General features: G+C 46.8%; 1 protein-coding gene across 1 annotated transcript in view; it reads right to left on the bottom strand.

Annotated features, from left to right (window-relative positions):
- Positions 1-338: 338 nt before the first annotated feature.
- The window catches only part of LOC119962323 (histidine-rich protein PFHRP-II-like), a 31364-nt gene continuing 19316 nt past the window's right edge, over positions 339-12386 (bottom strand). Inside the window, exon 3 of the mRNA XM_038790304.1 lies at positions 339-430. Coding sequence (XP_038646232.1) covers positions 339-430 — 92 coding nt within the window. The remainder of the gene's footprint in view (positions 431-12386) is intronic.

The following is a 12386-nucleotide window of genomic DNA, read 5'->3' as shown; positions in this document are numbered from 1 at the left end:
ACATCTTTGGACTGTGGGAGAAAACTGGAGCACCCGGAGAAAACCCACGCAGACACGGGGAGAACGTGCAGACTCCGTACAGCCACCCGAGGCCGGAATTGAACCTGGGTCCCTGACGTTGTGATGCAGCAGTGCTAAGCACTGTGCCACCGTGCCACCCTTTGGGTACTTAAAGATACTCTTTGAGATGTCATTCAACAGTTACTCAGTATTGAATAATTCAATATTAAGCTCCCAGTCCTGGAAATCATTTAAATCTTTGCTTTAAGTTGAGGATAGCGAACCATTTCCTGAATTTAAACTGTATCTTGCACTCCACAAAAAACAGCTAAAGCTCATTAATGTTCCTCATTTTCCAGATGGTACATTAATGAACTTTGAAAAGCTGAGGCTGTACGAAACTCATCTATAGGTAGAAAGCTCTTGTAAACTAAGAATTAGATTGAAATTTCATAAATGGTGTAAGTGCGAATTGAAAATGCTGTGATTACACACTGGGTCTGTCAGCATCTGTGAAGATAACATTTGGCAAGTTAACATTTCAGATGGGGATCAGGTGCTGGGTATTCTGGCAGAGTTCATATCAGAAATGGTACCTTGTCTTTTCTCTTTATGTGTTCTCGTTGGGGAATTTCAGGCTGCAATCTGATACTTTGCAGTTTTTAAAGCCTCTCCTCATACAAGGTGTTTTTTTTTTAGTGCTTTAATTGTAACCTGCTTTACATTCCTCTCACCTCACTAACTAATGAAAGTGTGTTAGTCAAAGCTAACACTGCGGATAATGCTTCACCAGGGCAGAACCAAAGGAGAAATAAATCCTTCCGCCCTCTTCAGTTGACCCTGTCATATGCTTTCTGACCAGGTACCTTTGTGCTTCATCCACTTTTACACACCTGAATGAAGGAGAACAGCCCTTTAAATAGAACTGGAGTCAAAGCAGTTCCATGGGGAGAGGGGCCCCATTCATAGCTGCCATCTTGATTTCAGGTTTATTAGCCTTCATTAGTAATTGAGGTGTCAATCAGTAGAGATGATAATCACAGACCAATGTGGCTCCAGAATGAAACAACATGTAATATTAGACAGCTTGAAGTAGCTGACCTCAGACTGGCCTTCTGGGGCAAGCAAATATTTTTTTTACAAAATCTTTCCAATCACAAGCTTACTTCCTGACTAAATCAGAACGAAGGTATAGCCAGCAATCATTTTCAGTTACGACTTGCGCAATTCTCGCGTGGAAATTCCTTCAGTTATTCCTTTCGCCTCGAGGTTCTTGCTGCTGCATAGCTCCCTGCTAAATCCTCCCCGTTCATCTGCTCGAGCAGCTGTCAGGACCTCTCACCTTTATTGCTGCTTCGAAGTTAGTCGGCTGATTGGCTTTTCTCTTTGGATTCTCTTATGTTTTGTCACTTTATGATCAAATGCTTGGCTTCCGGGCACAAGGTCTGACAAAACTTGCTCAAATTTAAGTTTCAGTTAAGTTGGAAGTTGAATTGCCAGCCTCTAGTCATGCTGCCACAATCATCAAGGTCGCAAGAATGATTGTCATGTGTTCTTCTCCCACTGAGTTTATCACTTCTTACTCTGGCCTTTGAAGTCACAACCTTTTCCAATATGTACTTTGTCTCCTGTACCAATGGAATCATAGCTCAATCCATCCTGTTGTTTTTAAGAGCAAAATGTTCATCTTCTGTACTCCCCATTCCTGTAGATAAGTACATTTTTGATGGCGCTTACACAGGATCTCGACGTCCATGACTAGATTTTAGGTGTAAAACAATGTATGAATTCCATCCTATGAACTGAAGAACATCAATTTCATAAAAAATCAAGGTTCTCGGTACAGAAAAAGAACCTCCCCAGTTCTGTAACTTTAAAGTCCCTCCAGTGAATATTTATATGGCGGGGCATCTGCTTATTAGGAACCTTAGTCAATTAATCATTGGTGAATATCATTAACCATTTTCCCAAATGGCTGATATTTCAAAAGTGTCTAATGAGAACCAATTTACAACCCAAACACCACATCTTGACAATCATATTGCAATTTGCATAGCCATTAATCATCGCAACTGACCTGGCTTATATAAATTAAAAGTGTGAGCAGGGTTGCAGATGCTGGTGGAGTTGTACGCTAACATTCATCAACACCTTCAGTGGAATCGGGGCCAGAATTGAGAGAGGAACAAATGAATTCAGAGGAAAGATGCTGTAGACCACGTTCTGAATTATCATGTCTATAATGAGCTGTTCAGCTCTCTAATTGGCGTTTTATATTGTTACTCTGACTGTAGAAATGACTGATAGCTTCAGCTGCTCTCTTTATTTTAGTCCCGAGCTAGGATCTTTGTCTCAAATGGAAGGATCCTTGCACTAAGCCACATACACTTACTCACTCTTTAATAAGCTTTTCCCCCCTTGAGAAAATGATTCAAAAGCTTCAGTTGCGAGGTAGATTCCAGTCTTTGTGTAATGAGGACACGCTCAGATAATGAGACCATTAGATGCACGCCATAGCACATGAACAACATATTCAGAAGTGACATTTTTACAGCTTATCATTTTAAAAATCTATGCACTTTATGAGCAAATTGTTATTGAAACATATGCGTTCTTCACTGTGGTTTACAGTTCGAGTTTTGCAAAAGGAATACCTTGGTTGAACATGCTCACATTAGTCCATTGCTCTCATTAAGCAGTTTTCTTTTTGCATTGATAAAAAACTGGTATTAGCAAGTAAAACATTAGCAAATAGCAGGCACACCCATGAGTAGTTGAGTCATAAAGGCCAAGATTCCTGGGATGATATCTACTGTGATTCTGTGGGCTCCCATACTTTCTCACTCACTTGGTAGCACTCTTGCCTCTGAATCAGAAATTTGTCGATTTAAGACCTAATATAGATTTCAGCGCATAATCTAAGTGATACTTCAGTACAGAATTGAGGCAGTGCCACATGGTCAGACACACTGGGCTGGATTCTCCACTGTCAGCATTCTCCATTACGCCGGCAGCGCATCTACGCCCGGGGATTTCCCGACGGCATGGGGCTGCCCACAATGGGAAACCCCATCGGCCAGCTGATGGGACGGAGAATCCATCCACTGGCGGGAGCACATCGCACATGCGGGATGGAGAATCCCACTTACTGTCTTTGGATAAGTGTTATAACCTGCACAGGTCTTATAGGGTAGGGGTGATTAACTACCCCGTGTCTTGCAGAATACGAGTTCTCCCAAGGGGATCCTTAACAATGTTTGCTTTGTATCAATAGAGTCAGCTACCAAGGCACCGACCCAATAACACCCAGTAGGGAACTACTGGAGCTGTACATAATAATAATTGTAAAATAAAGTAAGTTTTTGTTTTTGACCAACTTGGTGTGGGCTCTTTGTGCCACTTACAGAAATAAGATCATAAGCCAAGGCTGCTGGCTGCCCAGATAGATGTAATATATCTTATAGTCCTATCTGGAGAAGTGTTAGGAGTTCTTATAGTGCCCTGGCTAACATTCCTCACTCACCCAAAACAGACAATCTCATTGTTCACTCCTTTCCCGTGTTTGGCACTTCAGCTATGCAACAATGTCATTGAAGTAGCTTCTGGTTGTGAAGCATTTGAGATGCCCAAAGATGCAATAAGGAGCCTTAGGAATTACATGTCTTTATTTCCTCTCTCATCAGCATCATTTAAAACAAAGCTCTGCCCTGTTAAATTTAAATTAAGGGGTTGGGAAATTGACACAAAGGCAACTGGAATGGTTATTTCAGCATGACACGATGCAAAAAACCAAGAATTTCAAATTCTAAAGTCTCTCCAGCACTCAAATGGAAAATGGAATCTGAGCTTATATCATACTCCTCTTCACAGCCAGGGATCTAGAGTTTCCCCGAGGGTGGTGATGCAGTATCAGCTGAAAATCAGTATTCGAGCCTGTTATAACCCCCACTGGGGCTGGTTTAGCTCAGCTGGCTAGACAGCCGGCTTGTGATGCAGAGCAAGGCCAACAGCGTGGATTTAATTCCTGTACCGGCTGAGGTTATTCACGAAGGCCCCTCAACCTTGCCCCTCGCCTGAGGTGTGGTGACCCTCATGTTAAATCACCACCAGTCAGCTCTCCCCCTCAAACGGGAAAGCAGCCGATGGTTATTGGGGACTATGGCAACTTTACTTAGTTAACTCGCACGAGACCTACGGTGATGGGCCGATGAGCCTTGTGGAATACGAGCTTCCGCCATGAGAGGCGCAACCCATATCAATAGACTGATGGATTCTAACATAAAAGCTGGTCCAGATAGGAAGCCGAGCAAGAGAGGTCCTGGACGGGACCTGAATATTAATGTGTATATAGTTGCTTCAAACAATAAAACATTTTTCTTTATGTTCATGAACCGGACTCCACTGTGACCATTAAAAATACAATAAAAAGGAATGCATTTATTAAACATGCTCTGCTGCGACTTCTTCTGTTAAGAAAGGGGTGAAAGGACTGGTCAATTTAGTTCTCCCAGGTTGTGCTTTGGTTATGTGTTCTGTCGACTGTCGAGGGGCTTTTCACAGTAACTTCATACTTGTGACAATAAAAGATTATTATTATAAACCTTGAGCATCACACATGACAGGAGTGTAATATGAGAACAGCACAAAGAAGCAAACGTGTTAACCCATATTATTTCTGACAATATTGATTGATGACCAAACTGGCACTGGTGTAGCATTTGAGCTCCGTTAACAATAGATGCACAACAGTTCAAAGGTGCTAATTAAAAGCAAGTTGTTCGGAGGTATAGGTACATCACTGATGCGTGAGATCATCGTAAGGACCTTTACTTCAGCATTTATTGCAAACGTCCTGACAGATTTTCACAAGATAAAATCATAATAGCATGTGCTTACTGCGGTAATTTATTTTCACTGTCAGATTTGTCAGTATTATTGCTCATTATCTTCTTTCTGAGCATGATCGTGAGATGCGTAACAAGGCCTTGTTGAATACGATGATTATGAAAGTAGACCCAACTAAATAATGTATCTGACAAAGTCCCAAGCTTAGTGTGATGTGGACGAGCATGATGGCTCATTCCCTAAGGTTAACTGACTTCTGAAGGCTCGCTCTGTAAATTTACAGATGAAGAACGGCGAGGCACTGGAGAGCAGTGGAATTGTCTTCCAGGATGAGTCAGTGTCTTCAGAAAAACATATGGGGAAAACATCTCTTTTAAGGGATGAGGCATGGTTATATCTTCCCAATGGTGAAGATTAAGACTTGTGGGATCTTACCTTGGGATATCCTTTAAAAAACACTGCTTAATAGTGCCATGGGGCAGCACGGTAGCATTGTGGATAGCACAAATGCTTCACAGTGCCAGGGTCCCAGGTTCGATTCCCCGCTGGGTCACTGTCTGTGTGGAGTCTGCACGTTCTCCCCGTGTGTGCGTGGGTTTCCTCCGGGTGCTCCGGTTTCCTCCCACAGTCCAAAGATGTGCAGGTTAGGTGGATTGGCCATGATAAATTGCCCTCAGGGTCCAAATTGCCCCTTAGTGTTAGGTGGGGTTTCTGGGTTATGGGGATAGGGTGGAGGTATGGGCTTGGGTAGGGTGCTCTTTCCAAGAGCCACTGCAGACTCGATGGGCCGAATGGCCTCCTTCTGCACTGTAAATTCTATGAAATTAATGTTAGCGATCATAAATATTGTTTACAATCTGTAACTACTACACAAAGTTTACCTTCAACATATTTTTAAACTATTGTAAGTACAATAGTTACTTCCCTTTTTTAAAAAATATTTTTTATTCTCCTCGTTTTTCACATTTTCTCCCAAATTTACACCCACCAACAATAAACAATAATCAGTAACAAATCTGTCAATCCCCATATCAATAACAACGATCCCATCCTCCCACCAGACCCCAAATATTAGCCTGCATGTTCACACAAACAAATGACAAAAAGGAATTAGGGATCACCCATAGTCGCCATTAACACACAGCCCCCCTCCCCACAACCCTCTCACCCACCCGCCCCAACTAATGTTCGATGTTATCCAGTTCTTGAAAGTGCATCATGAATAATACCCATGAATTGTAGAACCCCGCCATCCTTCCCCTCAGTTCAAACTTAACCTTCTCAAGTGTCAAGAATTCCAACAGGTCCCCCCGCCATGCCAGGGCACAGGGTGGAGAGGTTGCTCTCCAACCTATCAGGATCCTATCATGCGATCAATGAGGCGAAGGCTACAACATCTGCCTCCGCACCCGTTTCCAACCCTGACTGGTCCGACACCCCGAATATGGCCTCCCGGGGGCCTGGGTCCAGTTTCTCGTGCACCACGTAATTTAGGAATTACCCTAAAAACCTCCTTCCAGTAATCCTCTAGCTTTGGACAGGACCAAAACATATGAACGTGATTAAGGCCCCCCCCCCCCCCCCCCCCCCCACTCGCCCACACGTTCACACACATCTTCTACTCCTTCAAAGAATCGGCTCATCCTCGCCCTTGTGAGGTGCGCTCTGTATACCACCTTCAGCTGCATCAGCCCCAACCTCGCACATGTGTTCAGTTTTGGTCTCCTTACTTGAGAAAGGACGTACTGGCGCTGGAGGGTGTGCAGAGGAGATTCACGAGGTTAATCCCAGAGCTAAAGGGGTTGGATTATGAGGGAAGGTTGAGTAGACTGGGACTGTACTCATTGGAATTTAGAAGGATGAGGGGGGATCTTATAGAAACATTTAAAATTATGAAGGGAATAGATAGGATAGATGCGGGCAGGTTGTTTCCACTGGCGGGTGACAGCAGAACTAGGGGACATAGCCTCAAAATAAGGGGAAGTAGATTTAGAACTGAGTTTAGGAGGAACTTCTTCACCCAAAGGGTTGTGAATCTATGGAATTCCTTGCCCAGTGAAGCAGTTGAGGCTCCTTCATTCCATGTTTTTAAGGTAAAGATAGATAGTTTTTTGAAGAATAAAGGGATTAAGGGTTATGGTGTTCGGGCCGGAAAGGAGCTGAGTCCACAAAAGATCAGCCATGATCTCATTGAATGGCGGAGCAGGCTCGAGGGGCCAGATGGCCTACTCCTGCTCCTAGTTCTTATGTTCTTATGTTCTTATGAGGTGGAGGCATTCACTCTCCGGGACACCTCACACCAGAACCTCTCCTCCATATCCTCTCCCAGCTCTTCCTTCCACTTTGCTTTGATCCCTTCCAGTGGTGCCTTCTCCATTTCCAAAATAGCTCTGTAAACTGCTGACATTACCCCCTTCTCCAGTCTCCCTCTCGGCAGTACGTCCTCCAGCAATGTGGAGACCGTCTCCACCGGGAAGCTCTGTATCTCCTTTCTGGCAAAATCTCGAACCTGCATGTATCTTAACATTTCTCCCTGCTCCAGTCCATACTTCGCTTCCAGCTCCTTCAATCCTGCAAACCGACCCCTAAGAAACAAATCTTTTAGTGTCTTAATGCCCTTCTCCTCAGGGGCGGGATTCTCTGACCCCCCGCCGGGTCAGAGAATCGCCGGGGATCAGTGTGAATCCCGCCCCCGCCGTTCTCCAAATTCTCCGGCCCCCCAAAAATCGGCCCGGCATGAGTCATGCAGCCCGCCTCAGAGAATGGCGGGGTCCGGCGCAACTCAATGGGCCCCAGGGCTGCCCAAATTCTCAGGCCCGCGATGGGCCGAAGTCCCGCCCATCTTTTGCCAGTACCGCTGGCATAAATTGGAGTAAATTTGTGGGACCTGGCGGCCAGGCGACCTCCGGGGTTCTTGGGGGGGGAGGGGGGGGGGAGATCTGGCTGCGGGAGGTGCCCCACGGTGGCCTGGCCCGCAATTGGGGCCCACAGAACCGCGGGCGGGCCTGTGCCATGGGGGCACTCTATCCTTCCGCAAGGAGGCTGTACCGGTCCGCCATTCCCAGTTCGGAAATGAAGCCCTCCGCGCATGCGCGAGGATGACGCCAGCACATGCCGGCGCTCCCGTGCATGCGCCGACTCGCGCTGGCTGGCGGAGGCCCTTCAACGCCGGTTGGTGTGGTGCCAAGCCCCTTTCCCACCGACTGGCAGGGCGCAAACCACTCCGAGGCGGGCCTAGCCCCTAGGTGCGGGCCTAGGGGGATTCCGCACCTTTGGGGCAGCCCGACGCCGGAGTGGTTCACGCCACTCCCTCCCGCCAGAGTTGCCCGCCCCGCCGATTACTGAAGAATCCTGCATTTCCGAAAATTTCCATCCCACCTCCCTGGCTTAAATCTGTGGTTCCCCCGAATCGGCATTTCCCTTGCCCCTACCCCCAACCCGATGTGTTGGCGAAACTGCCTCCAAATCCTCAATGAAGCTATTATTAATCCCGGATTCCCTGAGTATTTCCCTGGGGCTATCGGGAGAGGCTCTGTTGCTAATGCTTTCAATCCCGACCCCCTGCACAAACTCTCCTCCATTCTGACCCACTGGAAATCAACCCCTCTGACCCAGCTCCACATTCATAATACATCAGGTTCGGAAGACCCAAACCCCCTACCTGCCTTCCTCTCTGTAGCAGCACCTTTCTAACTCTGGCCACCTTCCCTCCCCATATGAACGAAGTAATCCTTCCCTCAATCTCTCTGAAAAAAGCCTTTGGCAGGAAAATCGGCAGGCATTGAAAAATAAACAGATATCGCGGCAACACGTTCATTTTAACTGCCTGTACCTGACCCGCCAGTAACAGAGGGAGACCATCCCACCTTGCCAGATCAGCTTTCACTCTCCCCATCAAACTAGAAATGTTGTACCTGCGGAGCCACCCCCCCCCCCCCCCCCCCCCCCCCCCATCCCCCCAAACTCCCAGGCAACTCCCAGGTACCTAAAGTGAGTCAGTGAGTCCTTGCCCTACGGAATGGCAGCCCCCCCCCCCACCCCTACCCCACCCCCGGCCAAGACACCACAAAATACTCACTCTTGTCGAGATTTAGTTTGTACCCCGATAAAGACCCAAACACTCGAAGCAGCTCCAATATTCCCCCTATCGACACACTCGGTTCCGACACGTACAACAGCAAATCATCGGCATATAAGGACACCCAATGTTCTATCCCCCCCCCCCCCCCACCCGCACTATTCCTTTCCATACCCCCAAACTTCTTAATGCGATGGCCAACTGCTCAATCGCGAGCGCAAACAGCAGGGGTACATAGGACATCCCTGCCTGGTCGCATGGTGGAGAGAAAAGTATCTCAAGCTGATGTTGTTTGTGTGGACACTCGCCCTCGGCTCCTTATATTGTAGCTTTACCCAGTTCACAAATCTTGGTCCAATCCAAAACCGCTCCAGAACTGCCGTCAAGTACCCCCATTCTACCCGGTCAAACACCTTCTCAGCGTCCAATGCCACAACCACCTCTGTTTCCTGCCCCTCTGCCGGTGCAAAAACGACGTTCAATACCCTTCTAACATTTGAAAAGAGCTGCCTCCCTCTCACGAACCCCGTCTGATCTTCACCTATCACCTTCGGGAGGCACTCCTCCAGCCTACCCGACAGTACCTTCGCCAATACTTTTGAGTCCACGTTCAGAAGTGATATGGGCCTAAACGACCCACACTCCGTCGGATCCTTGGGCGGGATTCTCCGACCCCCCCGTTGGGTTGGAGAATCGCCGGGGGGCGTGAACCCTGCCCCCGCCGGCTGCCGAATTCTCCGGTGACGGGAATTTGGTAGGGGCGGGAATCGCATTGTGCCTGTCATCGGCCGCTGGCAGCGCCCCCCCCCCCCCGGTGATTCTCCGACCTGCAATGGGCCTGGAAATTGATGCCTGCCCCAAGGTTTGTGGCAACACCCCCTTCCCTATCGCCTCTTCAAACAGCCCCACCATCAGGAGTGCTAGCTTGAATCTTGAGTCCTTGAATCTTTTATAATATTCCACCGGAAACACATCTGGCGCTGCCACCTTCTCCGACTGCATCCTCCCAATCGCATCCTTTATCTCCTGCTCCACTATCGCTCCTTCTAATGTAGCCCTGTCCCCCTCCCCTAACCTCGGGTACTCCAACACATCTAGGAATTCCTCCATCTCACGGTCTCCCCCAGGTGGCTCTGACCTGTACAACCTCTCATAAAATTCCTCAAAAACCTTGTTAATCAGATCTGGAGCCACCACCAACTTCCCTGCCCTTACCCTCACCTGAACAATGTCCCTTACCGCTGCCTCCTTCCGGAGCTGACCTGCGAACATACCTTATCTCCATGTTCGTAAACTGCACCGCTTGCTTGTCTCAGTTGGCGCACCGCCTTCCTGGTAGATAGCCGGTCAAAGCTCGCCTGTCGTTCCTCCCTCTTTTCCAGCTTCGCTGGGTCCCCATCTTCTGCATAACACCTATCTTCCTCCAACATCTCATCTATTACCCTCTGCCGCTCCAAACTCTCTTCTTTGTCCACCCTGGCCTCAAAAAAAATCACCTCACCCCTCACCACCGCCTTTAGAGCCTCCCAGACAACTGCCTTCGACACCTCACCCGTACAGTTGAAACCTACATATTCTTCAGTTATCTTTTCAATTTTGTCACAGAAGTTTCCACCCTGGCCACTGCGCTATCCCCTTCTCCAGTACCATATCCACCCAATGCGGGGCATGATATGACACTGCAATTGCCGAGTATTCCGACCCCTTAACCCCAGCCAACAAAGCCTTCCCCACCACAAAAAAATCGATCCGCGAGTATGCCTTATAGACTGCTGAGAAAAATGAGTGTTTTGTTATACTCTTGACGTAGCATAAGCTGCTTCCTTGATGTGCTCTCTGACAAAGGAAGGTTCAGACTTGGAGATAGCTTTAACACATTTATTAAACTGTAAACGATTCTCCTACTTGGATTTGACTCTCCTGTTAATCCTCCTATAGCTACTTAGACTATCTAACCAGTCTGCTACAATCCACGTGATGGGTGTGATGTGTTTCAATCAACCCTGTGTACTTACTAAGTGTCTCCACTGGAAAGAGAAAGATCATATGAGCTGTATCCTTATATATGGGTTGGTGTAATGCCCCCCGGTGGTAGTATCACCTCTGTGTGTGTCGTGAATGCCCATTGGTCGTGTCCTATCTTCCTGACCTATTGGTTGACTGTCTGCGTGTCATGATGTCTCTAGTGCTCCCTCTAGTGTCTAGCTAGGTCTAGTGTGTTGACATTAACCCCTTGTGTATTTACAGTGATGCATATCACCACAACGAGTACTCCCGTTCCCCTGGGTGCGGAAACCTCCAAGGGTCCACCCCTCCCATTTCCACCATTAGCCCAGCCAACGCCTTCGCCCCCCACCGTGACCTGTCCAATCTTGGCTCCTGCACCAAGTACCAGTCCCCCCCCACTATCAGTTTGTGCGTATCCAAGTCGGGGATGGCCCCAAACACCTTCTTTGCAAATCCCATGTTCTTGAAAATACAGAAAATGTGTCATTTGAAACATGGAAGTCTGGCAATATCTGGTTTGAGAGGGTACAGGGAAAGATCCCACAAAAGGTTAATAGCAGCTGCAAAGAGCAGGGTTATAAAATGCAGATTCTTGCTCACAAGCAGGCTAATCAAACACACCAGTCTCATGTGGTAAGCTAAAACAATGGCTCACACCTTCATGGAATGTAACTATCTCAGGAAGCATCTGAAAAAGCATGGATGAGAGTTTCAATTGCATTAAGTGATGAATGTTTAAAACAGGCAAGTCTTTCAAGTCATAACCAAGTTAAATTTTAGCATACCGCTAAAAGCAAAGTTTCACACCTTAATTGAAATAAACTCTCTTAGTAAACAGCTGGAAAGGATGGAAGATACTCAGTCAAATTTGGTGTCAAATTTAAAGTGTAAAATTCTATGAACATCAAGTCAATTAGAAGAAAATTGGAGACGACCTGTCTACGAGAAACATCATTTAAGTCAAAATCAAAGGCAAAGTTATGAGCTGGGGACAATTGGAAAATTAAACGATTTGAAATCACAGAATTAAAAGTAACACCTATTGAAACCAAAGCATTGTTTAATCAGATCTGAGAGGAGACGATATGCCCAAAATGAATAATTAGTTGTAGTAAGATGTTTACATCAAAGATACTTTTAACTATCAAAGTGAAACAAGCCCATTTACAATAAAGTCGTTAAAACTTAATAACTCTCAGAAAGAGAATATAAACCCAGGGAGCAGCAGCAGAGGACAGAGAACAGCACCAGCAACAGGAGAGAAGGGGAGGAGAACTCAGAGAGAGAGAGAGAGAGAGAGAGAGCTCGGTCATGGGAAAGACAAGACAAGCAGCCGAGTTTAAACAGTTATACATCTAAGGAAGACTAGAATTTAAACAGGAGTCAGAGTCAGCTTAGAGATAGCTAGCAGAGCCAGCTCTCACAGCTCGGTGCATGGGAAGAACAGGACACAGCA

This window comes from Scyliorhinus canicula, chromosome 2 (assembly GCF_902713615.1).
Source record: "Scyliorhinus canicula chromosome 2, sScyCan1.1, whole genome shotgun sequence".
Lineage (NCBI taxonomy): Eukaryota > Metazoa > Chordata > Chondrichthyes > Carcharhiniformes > Scyliorhinidae > Scyliorhinus > Scyliorhinus canicula.
This window is presented reverse-complemented; position numbering and strand designations above follow the sequence as displayed.